The following is a 21,243-nucleotide window of genomic DNA, read 5'->3' as shown; positions in this document are numbered from 1 at the left end:
ATCGCTCATCGTAACTCCTCATAAAATCAAGATCAAACTTCAAACTGGTAAGTTCTCGTTTAATCTTACTATTTTACTTCGGAGTCACGTGAGTGACTACGTGAAGATTTCAAAGCTCTGTGATTTTACGCCGGTTACGAATCCAGGTGTCACACACTGAATGGATTGACCATGGATGCGTGTAATCATTAAAGCATTCAGACATTACGTAGTTAAGTAAGGACACTGATGCTTTAAATGAAAGAAAAGTTTTTAAAAAGTTACCCCTCCCAACCTTGGGGGGAAACTAAGGGACAGAACTTAAAATGGTACGTGCAAACACCTCCAGTCCGGTTATGGGTTTGTTATAAAAACCGGTGGACCGTTATTTCATTCGTCCATCCTGCAGCCACTAGGATGTCGTTAAGGGGCACGTCCATAGCTCTTGCTGCTGACGTAGATGCAGCCCTGGTGGAGTGAGATTTAACGATATAAATGTTCACTCCTGCTACCGCCATTACCTCCTTTGACCATCTGGAGATGGTTTGAGTTGATACCTTCTGGTGTGGTTTTTTATGGCCGATGAGGGCCGATTGTTCTGAGCCTCTGAGGTTCTCCGTAACTCTCAGATAGTGGTGTTAGTACGTTACCACTCACACAACCGTTGGTCCTCTGGATATGCCAAGAACTAGTATAGTAAGACCTGAGTGATCTCCTGGACAAGTGTCGATCGCCTGGATTGGGGTCGGAGAGGAATTTCCCGGATTTTTTTCCCGAATTGGACCTGGGTTTTTATCCGTTTTTTTGCCTCCCCCAGGAGATCACGCGGTTCTTGGGGTGGAGAGGGGTGATAGCGGTATAAAGGGGAGGGTAGTGTCTTGTGTTCTGTGTCTTGTGTCTACTGTTTGTGGGTAAGTGTGTCTGTTTAGTGTTCAGCCATGAGTGAATGGCGGTGCGGGCTCGACGGACCTGGTGGTCTACTCTCGCACCTACTTTCTATGATTCTATGATTCTATAACTGGATCTCCATCCCTGGCATTCCTGGCCTGCTCTGTTTTATCAGGTTCCTGATTAGGTCTGAAGAAGGGTTTCGGCCCGAAACGTCGCCTATTTCCTTCGCTCCATAGATGCTGCTGCACCCGCTGAGTTTCCCCAGCAATTTTGTGTACCTAGGAATGTTATGTTGTTCATATTGGTGGTCATGTAGTCCAACTGTAGCTTTTGCAGTGTCTGGACTCTTTGTCAGCATACCACCTTCAGGGTTAGTTATAGGCGGTCCCCACTGTCAAAGTAGGGTTAGTACCATGCTCACATCCCATGTGTCCGTGTAGCTTGGCCTTGGAGGTATTAAGTTGTAAATTCCCTTCATGAATTTTGTTGTAAAGGGGTGCGTTCCTATCAACCCGTGCCCTGTTTCCAGCATCAGATAGGAGGAGAGTGCGCCTCTGGCACTATAGATTGCACTATAACTTTGTTTATAGTTATGGTACAGAGTTGATAGGAACTCCAAGACATCCGTTATCCGAACTGTGTTGTATTTGTTCGGACAGTCCTATGCCTTGACATGGCATCCTCAGAATCTGCAGACCAACAAGTTAATACGTTCATGTAATGGATGATTGCTCCCTGTAACTGGGTTCACTTGGAGGTCCCTACTCTTGGGTACAGCCATAACTGGTTGGACTATAATTCCCAACATTTTTTGGGAACCAGGCTTGAGTAGGCCAATCTGGCACTACCAATATGCCTGTGGCTTAGTCTTGCTTGATTTTGGTCAAGCATCGGTTTGTGAGACAAATTGGCGGAAAGCACACATAAACATTCTTCCCCAATTGAGGGAGAAAGCATCCACTGCCTTAGCTCCTGGATCCAGCTCGCAGGACACATATCTGGGTAACTGACGGTTTGGTCTAGATGCAAACAGATCAATATCTGGTATGCCAAATCGTGTAGTTATTTCGTTCAATACTGCCCGATTCAACATCCATTCTGTGTTGTTATTAAACATTCGTGATCCAGCATCTGTCACCATGTTGTATCTACCTCGTAGATAGAACGCTGTAACCCAAATATTCCTCTCGATAAACCAGTGCCAAATGAGGTTCGACAATCTGTCGCAAGATACAGATTTTACACCACCCTTGTGATTGATATATGCCACCGCAGTGGTGTTATCAATCTGAATTTGAACAAGCACAGGTTGCATATCGCTACAGAAAACCTTGAGTCCATATTGTGCCCCCAACAATTCTGGGTAATTGATTCCATGTGTTGGGGAATTACAGACTCTTGCTCATTCCATCTGCCCCCATAGCTCTAGACTGTGTTTGTGGCTCCCCATCCTTAGCCGCTAGCATTGGTCTGAACCACCGATGGCTTTCGAGCAAAATTTCCCTTGAGCTGTCTCTCGTTCGTTATCCACCATAGTTATTCAACAATGGCCTCTGCTGGCAATCCATAGTTTTGCCAATTTGGCCTGCATGTAATCTGAGTGTTCGTTCCTTTGCTCGCTGTAAATTCTGGTAATGCAAAGGCCCGTGGCGTACTGCTGGAAATGCAGGTACTATTTGCCAATTACACTCGCTGTTTGCCTGATAGATGGCTAGTATTTGACTATCAGGTCATAGCAGGCTTACTTAAATCTTGTTGTTTGCCCCTAGGCAAAGTCACCAACATATTTACTGTTTTTAATAGTAAATCCTAGGTAATCAATTACCCTTGTAGGTTACAATTTTGATTTAACTGGATGGATGAGGTAACTAATTCTTTCAAACAGGGTTTTGGTTTGCTTTGACTGATGCTTCTGCCAATTCTTGGTGACTCCAAATTGAAAATGTCCTCCAAATATGCCATTACTATGTGGTTTTGAGACCTTTGTAGTCCCAGAATTGGTTTCCGTAGTTTAGTCAATAGTCTAGGAGCTGCTGTCAACCCATTTGGCAGAGCCATATCATCCAGTTAAACGTCAAATATCTCCTGTTCTTAGTGAATAGACACCGAATAGTATGCATCTTTGAGGTTGATGCATGCCATGTGACCATTTTATAGGTAGCTCCTATAAAACAGTTGTTAGACCATAACAACATTTTACTGTTCTGAAAGCCTATACTGCACAAATGAGTTAAACCTGGATGAAGTGACATCCTCCATCTGTCACCTGTCCTGGAAGGCAATCCTGCCCATAATACTGGGCCTGCATCGATGACAACTCCGGTCTCAGTTCCAAGTCTGCTTGGAACCTATGTATGTTGTGCAGTAAAATAATCACATGTTGTTATCTGTTTTTTAAAACCAGATCTGAAATTCATGTTATTGTCATTTTGAACAAAAACACAAGAGTAAAATTACCAACATGTAACTGGTCCACAATCCCTTGTTTCGGTAAACCCAGACCCACCTACCTCCATAATTCTGAGTCTGCCTTGAAAGAAGACTCTGATCATATTTCCGTGCCCAGCTTTCAAGCTACCACCGGCTTCAGTGAACTGCCCACCTCCCTACTCCAGTACACCCCTGCATGCAACATCCCACCCACCTCCCTACTCCAGTACACACCTGCATGCAACATCCCACCCACCTCCCTACTCCAGTACACCCCTGCATGCAACATCCCACCCACCGCTCTACTCCAGTACACCCCGGCATGCTACATCCCACCCACCTCCCTACTCCAGTACACCCCTGCATGCAACATCCCACCCACCGCTCTACTCCAGTACACCCCGGCATGCTACATCCCACCCACCACTCTACTCCAGTACACCCCGGCATGCAACATCCCACCCACCTCCCTACTCCAGTACACCCCTGCATGCTACATCCCACCACTCTACTCCAGTACACCCCGGCATGCAACAACCCACCCACCTCTCCCCTTGACTGGGGCCGGTTCACATTTAAGTTATGGCTCCACTTGAACTGGAGAGAGAATTTGAATAATAGTAAACTAAGCATAAAGACGGAGCATTAAATGAGAATGCAGGGTTTTATATCTGCAATGGCTATTCCTGGTGGATCAGCTGTACTTATCCTAGTCCTGTCTCTGTCAATCAGCCAGAGTCACAGAGCTAAACAGCAGTCCTTAGGCTGATGACATTCTCCAATCTTGCCTTAAAATTAGATCACCCAATTACAGTGAGCAGTTGTAATCCAATCTGCTGAATTCCTCCAAGCAATGGCAACTCTGATTCACTTCACAAGATCTATTATCTTCCACCAGTCCACAAGGACAAGCCTTCACGTGCAACTTTCATTCATCGCCCTCCTCACACTCTCTCTGGACTCCTATGTTTCTCAGTGACTCCAGTGTGACCCCAGTGACCCCAGTGAGGCCCAGTCAGATCCAGTGTGACCCCAGTGTGGTCCCGTGACCCTAGTGTTGTACAGTGCCGGCTTGAGGAACAGCACCCCATCATGATGCTGCCTGACCCGCTGAGTTACTCCAGCACTCTGTGAAACGTCACCTATCCACGTTCTCCACAGATGCTGCCTGACCCGCTGAGTTACTCCAGCACTCTGTGAAACGTCACCTATCCATGTTCCCCACAGATGCTGCCTGACCCGCTGAGTTACTCCAGCACTCTGTGAAACGTCACCTATCCACGTTCTCCACAGATGCTGCCTGACCCGCTGAGTTATGGTGCAGCAGCATCTATGGAGTGAAGGAAATAGGCAACGTTTCGAGCTGAAACCCTTCTGGAAATAGGCAACGTATCGGGCCGAAACCCGGAAGGGTTTCGACCCGAAACGTTGCCTATTTCCTTAGCTCCATAGATGCTGCTGCACCCGCTGAGTTACTCCAGCACTCTGTGAAACGTCACCTATCCATGTTCTCCACAGATGCTGCCTGACCCACTGAGTTACTCCAGCACTCTGTGAAACGTCACCTATCCATGTTCTCCAGAGATGCTGCCTGACCCACTGAGTTACTCCAGCACTCTGTGAATATTTTCTGGGCTATCCGTACGTGAGCTGGGCAGAGTTAGCGTAACAAGACAATTCTGGACATCTGAAAGATTCATAATCAGCTCGTTCTCTCCGTCGAGTTCAGAGACTCGTCGACTGAACCGACTCACTGTTCCCTGAAGGTCATTGTGCAAAAACGGTGATTTATTTCCTGTAGCAAGGTGATCATTGTGCCACTAAATCCCATTAATGACACTTAGTATTCTGCATGGCCTTTTGCAGCGAGCTTTGTTTAGAATTATTATTTCACTGATGATCATTTGCCATGAGGTTAACTACATTTTGAAGAAATACGTCACTGCTGAATTAATTTTACTCTTTATTGTGGGAAATAAAAATAATGTTTCACTACTACATCTCAGTTCATTTCTTCAGAAGGAATCAGAGTGTTATAGCACGGAAACAGGCCCTTCAACCCAACTCATCCATTGGGACCAAAATAAGCTGGACACTTGCCCACGTTTGTCCCATATCTCTCCAATCCTGTCCATATTCAAATGTGATTATTCCCCCTGCAACAACTTCTTCCTCTGGCAACTCATCACCATCCTAGGTAAGATAAAATTGCCCCTGAGGTTTTCATTAAATCTTTCCCCTCCTATCTTAAACCTATGTTCTCTGGTTCTTGATTTCCCCTACTCTGTAAAACACTATGCATTCACTCTATCTATTCCGTTCATGACCTTGTACACTATAAGATCACCCCACAGTATCCTGCTCTCCAAGGAATGAAGTCCTAGCCTGCCCAACCTTTCCCTGTAGCTCAGACCCTCGAGTCCCGGCAACTTCCTCATAAATCTTCTCTGCTCTATTACCAGCTTAAATGCTAGAATATATGTTAGAATGTAATATGCTTCAGAAGATACATCAGTCTGCAGAAGGGTCACGACCCAAACCATCACCCATTCCCTCTCTCCAGAGACGCTGGCTGTCCTGCTGAGCATGTTGTGTCCATCTAGATAGCTCCAGTTGCTGTCCCTTCAGGCAAATCATATGATGTGTGTTGTCACCAGAAGTCTGAGATGGTTTAAACGTGCTGGAAGTCATCTACAAGCCTGGTTGGATGGGGATCAATGGCTGTGAATAGTGAATACTAACGGATCACTAAATCACAGCAGTTTGATCTGCAGCTGAGGCAGATTCAGGACAAATCAGTTGCCTCAAACATCACAAAGCTGTATTCAACAAGCTGGTTGTGTGTGCGTGTGTGTGCGTGCGTGTGCGTGTGCGTGCGCGTGTGTGTGTAACACAGGCCAAGGAGCAGCGGCTCGTTCAAGCAGTCCATGGAGAGTGGGAAGAGGACCCTCAGTCCTGTGTGTCCCAGGCATTGTGACTTGCACTGTTTACCTTCTCTGCTCCATGGTGAACAGTTGTATTGTGTTATGGTATATGTATCTCTCTGTGAATATCCTTTACATCAGAGTCTGAAACCTGGAGATGATGCATTGACATTAAACCATTTTCCTTCTCTTTGTTCGCAGGCCCACCAGTTAATGTCACCTGCAACATATTTATCAACAGTTTTGGCTCAATAGCAGAGACCACAATGGTAAGTCATCCTTAAGCCTTCACAGTAACTAGCAATGAGTAGTCCGTGACATTCTGCCATTTCAACAACATTGGGGCTATCTTTACATTTCAAGTACAGTGGTGTTTTGCAAAGCACAAGTGATAGGAGCAGAATTAGGCCATTCGGCCCATCAAATCTACTCTGCCATTCAATCTTTCCATCTCAACCCCATTCTCCTGCCTCTTCCCCACAACCCCCGACACCCATACTAATCAATAATCTTACTATCTCTGCCTGAAAAATATCCACTAACTTGGCCTCCACAGCCGTCTGTAGCAAAGAATTCCACAGATTCACCACCCTCTGACTAAATAAATTTCTCCTCATCTCCTTCCTAAAGGAACGTCTTTAATTCTGAGGCTGTGATCTCTAGTCCTAGACTCTCCCACTAGTGGAAACATCCTCTCCAGACCAATACCGTTAGCTTTATCAGCGTGAGAGGTAGGATTTACTCATAAGGCAAATGAAAAGATGCTGCTGATCTGGGATTGTCTGCTGAGAAAATGAACTTTGGTCTTTCTTTGTTGCCCAGTTTATATACAAATGCCAAATCAAGTCCAACACAAACATTGGGCTAAGGTATATTAAATCAACAGTGATCTACACCTGAAATAATGCACAGAGTCAGAGCAGTATCCAGTAGCACATCCATCGCAGCTCCACCACACGGCTACATGTCTGTAGCTCCACCACACGGCTACATGTCTGTAGCTCCACCACACAGCCACACGTCTCTAGCTCCACCACAGGGCCACACATCTGTAACTCCACCACAGGACTACACATCTGTAACTCCACCACAGGGCTACACGTCTGTAAATCCACCACAGGGCTACACGTCTGTAACTCCACCACAGGGCTACATGTCTGTAACTCCACCACAGGGCTACATGTCTGTAACTCCACCACAGGGCTACATGTCTGTAACTCCACCACAGGGCTACATGTCTGTAACTCCACCACAGGGCTACATGTCTGTAACTCCACCACAGGGCTACATGTCTGTAACTCCACCACAGGGCTACATGTCTAACTCCACCACACAGCCACACGTCTCTAGCTCCACCACAGGGCTACATGTCTAACTCCACCACAGGGCTACATGTCTGTAACTGCATCACAGGGCTACACGTCTGTAGCTCCACCACACGGCTACACTGTAACTGCACCACAGGGCTACACATCTGTAACTCCACCACACGGCTACATGTCTGTAGCTCCACCACACGGCTACACTGTAGCTCCACCACACGGCTACATGTCTGTAACTCCACCACACAGCTACACGTCTCTAACTCCACCACACGGCTGCACATCTGTAACTCCACCACACGGGTACACTGTAGCTCCACCACAGGGCCACACGTCTCCGGCTCCACCACAGGGCTACACATCTGCCTGAGATGGGCACCAGCTGTGAAGGTAAGCTCTATCTGGCAGGCAGGGTTCTACATACAGGCGGCTCTGGCAGATTATACATGGATCCAGGGATTGATAGCCGACTGGATAGTCACCATCATAGAGTGATACAGCGTGGAAACAGGCCCTTCGGCCCAACTTGCCCACATCGACCAACATGTCCCAGCTACACTAGTCCCACCTGCCCGCGCTTGGTCCATATCCCTCTAAACCTGTCTTATCCATGTACCTGTCTAAATGTTTCTTAAATGTTGCGACAGTCCCAGCCTCAACTACCTCCTCCAGCAGCTTGTTCAATACACCCACCACCCTTTGTGAAAAAATTACTCTTCAGGTTCCTATTAAATCGTTCTGCTCTCCAGAGATTTGGCTTCATAGAAGGAAACAGCGGGTGATGTTGTTTTTTGGACTGGAGGCCTGCGACTAGTGGGGCGCCTCAGAGTTCAACGCTGGGCCTATTGCTGTCCGATACGAGGCCCAAAACTGCTCACGACAATCCAAACGCAGCCCGACCAGCGCCTTATAGTCTCAGCATTACATTCCTGTTTTAGTGGTTTAGTCCTCTTGATATAAACGCTAGCATGCAAGATGGTTGTCAGAAACACAGCCAACCACCTTTAAATGGGTGCAAACGCAACGAAACAAAGGCGTTAATCCTGGTCGTACTGCGGGTGATCGGAGAAGGTGGCTGGGGAGAACATGGGCACTGCCTCACCTCGCAGGTAACAGTGTCAGGTCAGAGCCCAGAGACACAGGTGAAGGTGGCTGCGGAGAATATGGGCACTGCCTCACCTCGCAGGTAACAGCGTCAGGTCGGAGCCCAGAGACACAGGTGAGGACAGGTCAGAGTCCAGAGACACTGGTGATAACAGCTTGTGAAGGCGGCTGGGGAGAACATGGGCACTGACACACTTTGTGTATCTGACCACTGAGATACAGGTAAAGGTGAGTGAACATGGGCACTGCACCACTGGGAACAGATCAGTGTGTGTCACCCCAGAGGCACTGGTGAAGGGAGAACAACCTGAAACGTCACCTATCCATGTTCCCCACAGATGCTGCCTGACCCGCTGAATTACTCCAGCACTATGTGACTCTTTTTGTAAACCAGCGCCTGCAGTTCATTGTGTTTAAAATTTTAAGTTCTGATCTTTCCGCTAGAAATGGTGAGAAATTGAGTATAATGAATGTACATTAGATGCTGGTCAGTGGGCATTTGTCATCTGGAACAAGGGTTTAAGTGAATTGTGAGAGTTTACAGCGATGAAGAATGAGCTTGGTGAATGTCATGGCTCTTGGGTAATTATGCAGAATAAAAGATGGGTTGCTAACAAGAGTTGGATGTGAACCTCGATGCCATGTTTCACACGGTGATGCCTCACATCTGAAGGCTCTGCTGATTAATACAAGAGGCTTTTTCCACACTGCCACGATCGGTGAGACTGTACGGATGTTTGGCAGAACTGGGCCCTTTCCTTGGTTGGTACCGGGGTGGGGAATGTTTTGTTCATTCACAGGATGAACGAAACACTTTGGCTTCCCAGCCTTCAAATATTCTCTGCTGATGCTCCTGTGTTTGTGCCACAGCCTTGGATGTGGAACCTGCAATGATGCCAGCTCTGAGGAGACATGAATGAATTTCCCAAAGGTTCAGTTTAGGTTAATGTCACGTGTACGAGGTATGGTGAAATGCTTTCATGGTGGATGGCAGTGGATGGCAGTGTAACCACAGCCCACCCCCCCCCCCCCCCTCCCCCTCCTCACAGCAAGAGGCCAGAGGGAAGGTGCAGATGTCGAAGCCTCCGTTTCTGCTGCATTGGTGTAGCTGCAGCAGACTGGAGAAGTGTAAACGCTAGATGGGGGGAGGGGGGGGAATCGCAGAATCCCAGCATGCTCCTTGCCCTTCACCCATCCTTGTTGCCCCTCGATCAACAACGGGGATGACAGATCATTGCTGTTTGTTGCAAGCGCTTGGTTCATGATCAAGAGCTGGGGACAACTGCAGACCAGAGAAAGATATACAGCTGATAGACACAACGTGCTGGAATCACTCAGCTTCTCTGGAGAAACAGAATAGGACATGTTTTGGGTCCGAACCCTTCATCACACCTACATTCAGGTCTGAACCTTTCTTCAGACTGTGCAGAGTTTGGTTAGAAGATTCTCCCGTGGAGATTTTTTAGCAGGTGCTGGCTCGAAGGGCCGAATGGCCTATTCCTGCACCTATTGTCTATTGTATTGGCTTCTGGCCACTCCACTCAACCAGCTCAACTGATCCAATGGTCAATAGTGATTTATTGTCACATCTGATATACTTATCTTCCAGTAGAGTATTGCCCTAGCCAAGCACATCCTCGATGTACATACATAGTCCACAGGTCCCGGCACACAAGAGGCTCCATGTTGTGGATCCATATTCCATGTCCAGTCCGTGCTCCAGCTGTTATGAGCGGTGCCCGATCCAGGCGAGTCCCAGGCTGCTGCCGGGCCTCCAGCCGTCGCCTTCCTTGGTCGTGTGGATCGACCGGTGACCCCACGTCCCTCTCCTCTCCTCGCTTCCTCCACCTTTGTTCCCCGGGTGTGGGAGCCTCCCACAGCCGACCTCCAGGACGCAAACCCCAGGTGGGTCAGACCCACCTCCCCAGCTCAGAAGCGGAGCAAGTTGAGGAGCTGTCCGTGTGGAGAATCCATTCTATACACTAGCTGAGGGTGGATGCTGTACAGTGTAGAAACATAGAAACATAGACAATAGGTGCAGGAGTAGGCCATTCGGCCCTTCGAGCCTGCACCGCCATTCAATATGATCATGGCTGATCATCCAACTCAGTATCCTGTACCTGCCTTCTCTCCATACCCCCTGATCCCTTTAGCCACAAGGGCCACATCTAACTCCCTCTTAAATATAGCCAATGAACTGGCCTCAACTACCTTCTGTGGCAGAGAATTCCACAGATTCACCATTCTCTGTAGAATGAACTGCAGATGCTGGTTTACACTGAAGATAGACACAAAGTGCTGGAGTAACTCAGCGGGACAGGCAGCATCTCTGGAGAGAAGGAATGGGTGATGTTTCGGGTCGAGACCCTTCTTCAGACTTCAGACGCTGATCTGTAGGAACTGGGACAGCCGTCTGTCTCCATGTGTATGTGCCGTGCTGACTCGTGCCTGCAGTTTCTGGGTCAGGCGCTGCTGCTGCAGAATGCTCTGCTTTTCATCTGGTTAATCCCGTTGTGCGATTAGATGAATATGCACGGCTTTTGATCTTTGTGTGTAACAGGAAATTATGTGCACGAGGGCAATGTTGGCAGCTGGATATCTCTGCTCAAACTTCTTGTTCCTAAAACTGCCTGGAGCAGAGCGCACTGCGGGGAGCGAGCGCAGAGACGGGTCCTCTGGGCTTTGTACGTCCTCAATCACCGAGAAAATCTTCAAGGTTTCCAGCTCATTAATTAAGTTGTTTCTGTATCGTTTGGATGATGGCATTTAGCCAACAAATGTGGAATGAAAGTCAATAACCTTGCGTCAATTCTATTAACAGTTTGGCTTCAGGTTGCCTGACTAATCCTGAAATATGTACCAGGTAACGACACAGAGTGCTGGAGTAACTCAGCGGGTCAGGCAGCATCTGTGGAGAACATGGATAGGTGACGTTTCACAGAGTGCTGGAGTAACTCAGCGGGTCAGGCAGCATCTGTGGAGAACATGGATAGGTGACGTTTCACAGAGTGCTGGAGTAACTCAGCGGGTCAGGCAGCATCTATGGAGCTAAGGAAATAGGCAACGTTTCGGGCCAAAACCCGTAAGGGTTTCGGCCCGAAACGTTGCCTATTTCCAGAAGGATTTCGGCCCGAAACGTTGCCTATTTCCAGAAGGGTTTCGGCCCGAAACGTTGCCTATTTCCTTAGCTCCATAGATGCTGCTGCACCATAACTCAGTGGGTCAGGCAGCATCTGTGGAGAACATGGATAGGTTACATTTCAGGGCAGGGCCCTTCCTCATGCTGATTGTAGTGGGGGTGGGGAGAAAGCTGGAAGAGAGGTGGGGGTGGGACACTGCATGAACCAATCCCCATGCTAAACTCAGAGCCCACTCAATCAAAACACGACAAATATTTCCTTCAACCTTCCAGATCTATGATTTAGAGGAAGTTGAGGTTCCAATCTGATCAAAAAAATCGTTTCCCAGCATCAAATAGCCACTGTCAGTCATCGAGCTGTACAACACAGAAACAGGCCCTTCTGCCCATCTTGACAATGCTGTCCAAGTTGGCATATTGGGCTAGTCCCATTTGCCTGCATTTGGCCCATAGCCCTCCAAACCCTTCCGATCATAGGACATGGAACAGTACAGCACAGGAACAGGCCCTTCGGCCCATAATGTCTATGCCGAACATGATGCCATGACTGACCCTTATATGCCTGGATATGATCCACATGCCTCCATTCCCAACATATTCCTGAGCCCATCCAGAAGCCTCTAAAGTGCCTCATCTGCTCCACCTACATGTTCCAGAGACCCCCCACTCTGTATAAAAATGCCCCGCACATCTCCTTTTAACTTTGACCCGCTGACCTTAATGTTATGTCCCTAGTCTGTGCCATCTCTACTCTGCGACTGTCGATTCCACCCCTACCTCTCAACTCTATCCATATGTTAATACATCATGAGGGGCGTGGATATAGTGAACACTCAGTCTTTTTCCAGAATAGAGGATTCTAAAACTGGAGGGCACAGGCTTAAAGGGAGAGGAGAGAGAGTGAAGAGGGACCTCAGGGGCAACATTTGCACTCGGGGAAGTCCGTATCTGGAACGAGCTGCCAGAGAAAGCTATAGATGCCGATACAATTATGACATTTAGCAGATATTAGCGCAGAGTTATGTACTGCTCTATAGAACTCTCTATAGAAACATAGAAACATAGAAAATAGGTGCAGGAATAGGCCATTCGGCCCTTCACCACCATTCAATATGATCATGGCTGATCATCCAACTCAGTATCCTGTAACTGTCTTCTCTCCATACCTTTCCTTAAGCCACAAGGGCCACATCTAACTCCCTCTTAAATATAGCCAATGAACTGGCCTCAACTACCTTCTGTGGCAGAGAATTCCACAGATTCATCATTCTCTGTGTGAAAAATGTTTTCCTCATCTCGGTCCTAAAAGATTTCCCCCTTATCCTTAAACTGTGACCCCTTGTTCTGGATTTCCCCAACATCGGGAACAATCTTCCTGCATCTAGCCTGTCCAACCCCTTAAGAATTTTGTAAGTTTCTATAAGATTCCCCCTCAATCTTCTAAATTCTAGCGAGTACAAGCCGAGTCTATCCAGTCTTTCTTCATATGAAAGTCCTGACATCCCAGGAATAGTCTGGTGAACCTTCTCTGTACTCCCTCTATGGCAAGAATGTATTTCCTCAGATTAGGAGACCAAAACTGTATGCAATACTCCAGGTGTGGTCTCACCAAGACCCTGTACAACTGCAGTAGAACCTCCCTGCTCCTATACTCAAATCCTTTTGCTATGAATGCTAACATACCATTCGCTTTCTTCACTGCCTGCTGCACCTGCATGCCTACTTTCAATGACTGGTGTACCATGACACCCAGGTCTCGTTGCATCTCCCCTTTTCCTAATCGGCCACCATTCAAATAATAGTCTACTTCCTGTTTTTGCCACCAAAGTGGATAACCTCACATTTATCCACATTATAATGCATCTGCCATGCATTTGCCCACTCACCCAGCCTATCCAAGTCACCTTGCAGCCTCCTAGCATCCTCCTCACAGCTAACGCTGCCCCCCAGCTTTGTGTCATCCGCAAACTTGGAGATATTGCCTTCAATTCCCTCGTCCAAATCATTAATATATATTGTAAATAGTTGGGGTTCCAGCACTAAGCCTTGCGGTACCCCACTATGATACAGACTTCACTAGAAATCAGACTGACTTCAGTCCTGTTTTAATAACACTGTATTTATACAGAATAACTGTCAATTATATGTAAACTGCACATGCCTGTGTCACAGTAATAAAAGATCATGCTTGTGAGACACAGGGTCAGATAGACCATTCCCCAAACCACAGGTGGTTCAGCTACAGGTACATATCACCACATGAGCTCGGAACAAGGGTAGGCCATTCAGCCCCTCCAGCCTGCTGGGCCAGTACCAAGGTCATGACTGATTTAATAGTATCTCAGTTCCCATTCCCCATCCACCCTGATAATGTTTAGAGATACAGCATGAAACAGGCCCTTCGGCCCACCAAATCCATGCTGACCATCGATCGCCCATTTCATATTATCCCACTTTGTCATCCACTCCCTACACATAGGGGCAATTAACCTATAAACCAGGATGTCTTTGGGATGTAGGAAGAATCCGGAGCACCCGGAGGAAACTGACGTGGTCACAGGGAGAACATGCAAACTCCACACAGACAGCACCCGAGGTCAGGATTGAACGTGGGTTTCTAGCGCTGTGAGGCAGCATCTCTACCAGATCTGCTCTGAGGATATAGACTGCTGGTTGTGGCAGAGGTCCGAGGTCCACAGCCCTCCAAGAAAAAAACCTAGTCAAGGCATGAAGAAGTAAGGAGGGAGAATCCATGTTATTTAGATCCAAAATAAGGAAGTCAACTGGAGCAAAGAAAGAGACCTGATTGCTGCGGGCAGATTCTTAACCCAGAATGTATCACTCTGGTGCTGAGGAGAATCAGCAAACACCGCACGGTGGCACAGCGGTAGAGTTGCTGTCTCACAGCGCCAGAGACCCGGGATCGATCCCGACTACGGGCACTGTCTGTACGGAGTTTGCACGTTCTCCCCGTGACCTGCGTGGGTTTTCTCCAGGATCTGCAATTTTCTCCCACACTCCAAAGACGGACAGGTTTGTAGGTTAATTGGCTTAGGTTTGTATACTTGGTATAAGTGTAAATTGTCCCTAGCGTGTGTAGGATAGTGTTAATGTGCAGGGATCGCTGGTCGGCACGCACTCGCTGGGCCGAACGGCCTGTTTCCGCGCTGTATCTCTAAACTAAACTAAAATAGAAGATTGGCAGAAAATACACAAGGGAATCCTAAGATTTTCTACGGCCTGTGAATTGTAAAATGAAGGGGCTGGTGAGAAAGAGGCATGGGTGAGATTGCAAGAAAGTTCTTTACACTGGTCTTTGCCAGCGAATGTCGTGTTGTCTGGCTCTTGGTAAAGGTGGATGGTGCCGTGCGTAATAACAAGGAACTGCAGATGCTGGTTTATACCAAAGATAGGCACAGAGTGCTGGAGTAACTCAGCGGGTCAGGCAGCATCTGTGGAGAACATGGATAGGTGACGTTTCGGGTCGGGACCCTTCCTCAGTGGATGTGATGGTGCTGAATGGGCCACAGATGGGTGTTGGGAGTTTTGGGGTTGCAGGGTGATCTCAGGTGTAATGGGTGTGAGTTACAGTTAATGAATGGACAGTTAATGCTGTTCCAGCCAGCAATGCCTACTTGCTGTGAATGAATTTCAAGTCTCCCAATCCAAAGATGTCATAGCTTTAACATATTTCCTGAACCTTCTGAACATCCATAACACTTCATGGCCCCTGGACCCTGGCGTTTTGGGGTTATAAATTAGTTTTATACACATGTAATATGTTCCCCTCGTGTTAAATTATATATGAGGCAGTCAATACAAGGTTTTATTAAAGCTCTCTGAAGCTCTGCATTCATATTTAACAAGCCTTCATAGTCACAACCAGATGAAAAATGGTTTTATCAGTACAGTATATAAATATTTTTTACAATTTCCATCTGACAGACTGGCACATACAGCTGGTTGAAGGGATCTTCATCTTCAAGTACAAGTTTATTGTGAAATGTAGAGGTACTGGAGGTACAGGTACAATGATGTGCCTCGCTGGCAACATTCTTGCTATTGAGGGAGTGCAGCGTAGGTTTACAAGGTTAATTCCCGGGATGGCGGGACTGTCATATGCTGAGAGAATGGAGTGGCTGGGCTTGTATACACTGACATTTAGAAGGATGAGAGGGTATCTTATTGAAACATATAAGATTATTAAGGGTTTGGACAAGCTAGAGACAGGAAGCATGTTCCCGATGTTGGGGGAATCCAGAACGAGGGGCCACAGTTTAAGAATAAGGGGTAAGCCATTTAGAACGGAGATGAGGAAAAGCTTTTTCACACAGAGAGTTGTGAGTCTGTGGAATTCTCTGCCTCGGAGGGCGGTGGAGGCAGGTTCTCTGGATATTTTCAAGAGAGAGCTAGATAGGGCTCTTAAAGATAGCAGAGTCAGGGGATATGGGGAGAAGGCAGGAACGGGGTACTGATTGGGGATGATCTGCCATTCCAATCTTCTAAACCTTTCCAATCCATGTACCCTGCCGAAATGTTCTTGAGGCATGCCTGGTGTTGGTGCTTTTGATGAATATAAGATGCAGAAATCTCACATCTCCCCATCAGTGTGACCTTGGTTAGATGTTTTACAATCTCCCATCCAATTGAAGCTTGCTTTTGGATGCAGCTTTCAAAGGGAAATGAGTCTGCAAGTTTTATGTGCCAGTAAAGATGAATATTAAATAGGTGAAGCCATTAGCACCAAACGGGGATTGTTAGACGGTGAATTAGTCAATAGAAATACCTTGCTGGGTGCAGGCAGCGCTGGTGATATCATAGCTGTCAACTCCAGGTAGTTGCTGACAAGCTGCCAAAGCTGTAATGCAAGTTCTATATCTCACACCCACCTCATGTAATATATTCATCATTTGTACTTTGTAATCTTGTACAAAGTTAACAAGTGCAGTTGGGTCAACAACAGTGTTTGCAGAAATTATTGATTAACTGTTTAGGAAGGAACTGCAGATGGTGATTTACACCGAAGATAGACACAAAATGCTGGAGTAACTCAGCGGGACAGGCAGAATCTATGAGAGAAGGAATAGGTGACGTTTCAGGTCGAGACCCTTCTTCAGACATATTCAGAATTATTGATTAGCTGTCTGACTGTTACCATCTGCTTGGTTCTCCTCCAGATGTGCAACTGCCCTTCAATTGTTCCACCGTTAACCTACACTGAGGGGAATGACTGAGGAGTGGGTCTGTGGCATGCGGAGGAAAACCTCTGGTCACTCACACTGAGCATAAACACATCCCTGGGTGATGGTCAGACCCTGTGCCCTGGAGCATGGAGGCAGAATCACCAACGTCATCCCAACCTGCTCACCGCTGCTTCTTCACTCCATCTGTCGATACAGTTGGCCACAGAGGAGTTGAAGATGTAAAAGGCTTGAACATCAGTGTAGGTAGTGTGGGGAGTCAGCTGGGAAGCTGCAGCATTCTGGACAGTGGTCTGGGAGAAGATGCAGGGGGGGAGAGTGCAGCAGATAAATAGCACCTGCTCCGTTGGAACAAGAGTTAGTTTAATCTCCTTGTTGGTTGAACAAGGACTGTAGTTTTCTGACTGGTGAGATCAATGATCAGAGTGTGGGAGTGACACTATTCAGTTAGTTATTGTCACATGTAGAACATAGAACACAGACAATAGGTGCAGGAGTAGGCCATTCAGCCCTTCGAGCCAGCTGAATGATCAATATGGCTGATCATCCTAAATACTAGAAACTGAGGTACAGTGAAAAGCTTGAAGTAACTGTGGTAATTCTACACCAGTGAAATGCTTCCTGAATGTCGAGGGGTGATTGTCCCACTGGGAACAGCTCACGTTTTGCTTCAGGGAGGAACTCTCTTTTGCTCAACACAAGGAACTGCAGATGCCGGAATCTTGAGCAAAACACAAAGTGCTGGAGGAACTCAAGGAGCGAGGCAGCATCTATGGAGGGAATGGACAGATGACGTTTCAGGTCGAGAACCTTCTTCAGACAGCTTTACTTTGGATTGAGTTACTCCAGTACTTTGTGTTTTTAAACCAGCATCTGCAGTTCCTTGTTACCATCGGCTGACTCTGTTTTCAGTAGTTAGGCTCGTTTTTATGGGATTGTAGGAAAAATCCCACAGCCATAATTGTATTTAGACAATAGACAATAGGTGCAGGAGTAGGCCATTCAGCCCTTCTCCCCATGGCTGATCATCCACAATCAGTATCCTGTTCCTGCCTTCTCCCCATATCCCTTGAGTCCGCTATCTTTAAGAGCTCTTTATTTATTTATTCTTGAGTATTTATTTCTAACAGAGTGATGAAACATTTTAACTGCAAACTGCCTTGTGCCACATTAACACAAAGACCAGACTTCAATAATATTTCATTAATTAAAATTGCTCAGAACTGCCAGTGTAATTAAAAATAAGATTTTGAATGAAATTTTAACTAACACATTCTGTACCTCGGTTAAATGAGAAGTCAAAAGCGATTGCATTTAATTCAGGAAAATGTGAGGTGCTGTATTCTGGGAGAACAAGTACTTTGGGGGCAGGACGGACATGGTCAACGCAAGGTCCCAGGGGAGTGGTGGAGAATAGAGAGAGACCCAGGGATTAGGTCCACAGATCCCGGAACAAGGAGACACAGGTCGACCGGATGGTGATATTGCAGCTGTACAGGACCACATTTAGTTACTGATTAATTTTGGTTGCACTGCTATAGGAAGGATGTCGTCAAACTGGAAATGGTTCCAACCAGATTGACAAGGATGTATACCAGGTCTGGGTGCTTCGAGTTAGGAGAGACCGAGTCCTTTATTCCTGGAACATAGAAGACTGATGAGAGACCTTCAAGAAGTTTGTGACATAGATAAGGTGAATAGCCACAGTGCCTCTCCAGTAGTAGGAGTCAAAAACTAAAGGGCAGAGGTTTAAGGTGAGAGGGGAAAGCTTTCAAAGGGATCTGAAGGGCAACCTTTCCACACAGAGGGTGATGAATGTATTGAACAAGCTGTCAGAGAAGTGGTAGAGGTGGTACAATTATGGCATTCATATAATTTAGACAGGTTCATGGATCGGAAAGGTTGATAGGAACATGGACCAAATGCAGACAAATGAGACAAACTCAGTTAGGCAACTTGGTGGGCATGGACATGTTGGGCCGAATGGCCTGTTTCCGTGCTTTATCACTCTATGACTATTTTGCATTAGGTGATCTCGCAATGTGGTGAAGTTGTCTTAAACTGATACATTGATGACGGAATGATGCTAATGTCTCCCGAGTAGAAATTGGACTATGCAGGGCCGGCCTTAAGCCGATTGGACCCAATGCTCCCAATTGGGCCCCACACCTCCTAAGGCCGGCCCTCGGGCCATGGACTGTTCAAAGGTTTAAATCCAAGTCACCGTGGTTGTTTCTGCTGCTTTTCCTTCACCTTCTGCCAGTTCATTTACATTTGGAGATAGAAATGGTAGAGGTGGTGTTGGAACCATGTAGTAATGATCAGGCATTGAGTTCCACCTGATACTTGGTTACATTTAGCCAGACTGCCATCTGCAGAGGATGGCTTATTACCCCAAGCAGGTTCCATCAGTAGAACCAGTAGAACACCTAAACCAGCAGAGTTCTTCCAGGTTAACTTTAAAACTATGGACCATCAGTACAGAAGAACAGGAGTTATTGAAATACCCAAACAGGAAATGGTTGGAATAAACTAATTAGAGATAGAGTTATAGGGTGGCACAGAGGTGCAGTGTTAGAGTTGCTGCCTCACAGCACCAGAGACTCGGGTTAGATCCTGACCACAGGTTCAAGTTCAAGTTTATTGTCATGTGTCCCTGTATAGGACAATGAAACTCTTGCTTTGCTTCAGCACACAGAACATAATAGGCATTGACTACAAAACACATGAATAAATAAACTGATAAAGTGAAAAATAACAGATAATGGGTTATAATGTTCAGAGTTTTGTCCGAGCCAGGTTTAATAGCCTGATGGCTGTGGGGAAGTAGCTATTCCTGAACCTGGTCGTTGCAGTCTTCAGGCTCCTGTACCTTCTACCTGAAGGTAGCAGGGAGATGAGTGTGTGGTCAGGATGGTGTGGGTCTTTGATGATACTGCCAGCCTTTTTGAGGCAGCGACTGCGATAAATTCCCTCGATGGAAGGAAGGTCAGAGCCGATGATGGACTGGGCAGTGTTTACTACTTTTTGTAGTATTTTCCTCTCCAGGGTGCTCAAGTTGCCGAACCAAGCCATGATGCAACCGGTCAGCATGCTCTCTACTGTGCACCTGCAGAAGTTAGAGTCCTCCTTGACAAGCCGACTCTCCGTAATCTTCTCAGGAAGTAGAGGCGCTGATGTGCTTTCTTGATAATTGCATCAGTGTTCTCGGACCAGGAAAGATCTTCAGAGATATGCACGCCCAGGAATTTGAAGCTCTTGACCCTTTCAACCATTAGTTGATATAAACGGGACTGTGGGTCCCCATCCTACTCCTTCCAAAGTCCACAATCAGTTCCTTGGTTTTGCTGGTGTTGAGGGCCAGGTTATTGTGCTGGCACCATGTGGACAGTTGCTCGATCTCTCTTCTATATTCTGACTCATCCCCATCAGTGATACGTCCCACAACAGTGGTGTCGTCAGCGAACTTGATGATGGAGTTCGCACTATGACCGGCTACGCAATCATGAGTATAGAGTGAGTACAGCAGGGGGCTGAGCATGCAGCCTTGAGGTGCTCCCGTGCTGATTGTTATCGAGTCTGACACATTTCCACCAATACGAACAGACTGTGGTCTGTGGATGAGGAAGTCGAGGATCCAATTGCAGAGCGTAGCACAGAGATCCAGTTCTGCAAGTTTGGTAACCAGCTTGGAGGGGATAGTATTAAATGCCGAGCTGTAATCAATGAATAACAGCCTGACATATGAGTTTTTGTTGTCCACGTGGTCCAGAGCGGAGTGGAGGGCCAGCGAGATCGCATCCACCATTGATCTGTTGTGGCGGTAAGCGAACTGCAGTGGGTCCAGGTTTTTGTCGAGGTAGGAGTTGATTTTCGCCATGATCAACCTCTCGAAGCACTTCATCACCACAGGCGTTAGTGCCACTGGTCGATAGTCATTGAGGCACGTCACCTTACTCTTCTTGGGCACCGGAATAATTGATGCCCTTTTAAAGCAGGTGGGGACCTCAGTAGTGAAAGGTTGAAAATGTCCGTAAAAACTCCAGCCAGTTGGTCCACACAGGTTTTTAGAACACGACCGGGTATACCATCAGGTCCAGGCACTTTCCGAGGGTTCTGTCTGTTTGGAGTTTGCACATTCTCCCCGTAACCTGCAAGGGTTTTCTCCAAGATCTCCGGTTTCCTCCCACACTCCAAAGACTTGCAGGTTTGTAAGGCAATTGGCTTCTGTAGATTGTAAATTGTCCCTAGTG

The 21,243-nt window shown here is 47.0% G+C and overlaps 1 protein-coding gene across 2 annotated transcripts in view; it reads left to right on the top strand.

Moving 5' to 3' along the window:
• LOC116978213 (glycine receptor subunit alpha-1) overlaps positions 1 to 21,243 on the top strand; it is a 74,017-nt gene that overhangs the window by 27,135 nt on the left and 25,639 nt on the right. For both annotated transcript variants that reach the window (XM_033029195.1, XM_033029196.1), the window contains exon 3: positions 6,426 to 6,493. In XM_033029195.1, coding sequence (XP_032885086.1) covers positions 6,426 to 6,493 — 68 coding nt within the window. The remainder of the gene's footprint in view (positions 1 to 6,425; positions 6,494 to 21,243) is intronic.

This window comes from Amblyraja radiata, chromosome 11 (assembly GCF_010909765.2).
Source record: "Amblyraja radiata isolate CabotCenter1 chromosome 11, sAmbRad1.1.pri, whole genome shotgun sequence".
In the NCBI taxonomy this organism is placed as follows: Eukaryota; Metazoa; Chordata; class Chondrichthyes; order Rajiformes; family Rajidae; genus Amblyraja; species Amblyraja radiata.
Note: the sequence above shows the minus strand (reverse complement) of the source record. Positions and strands in the feature narration are given on the sequence as shown.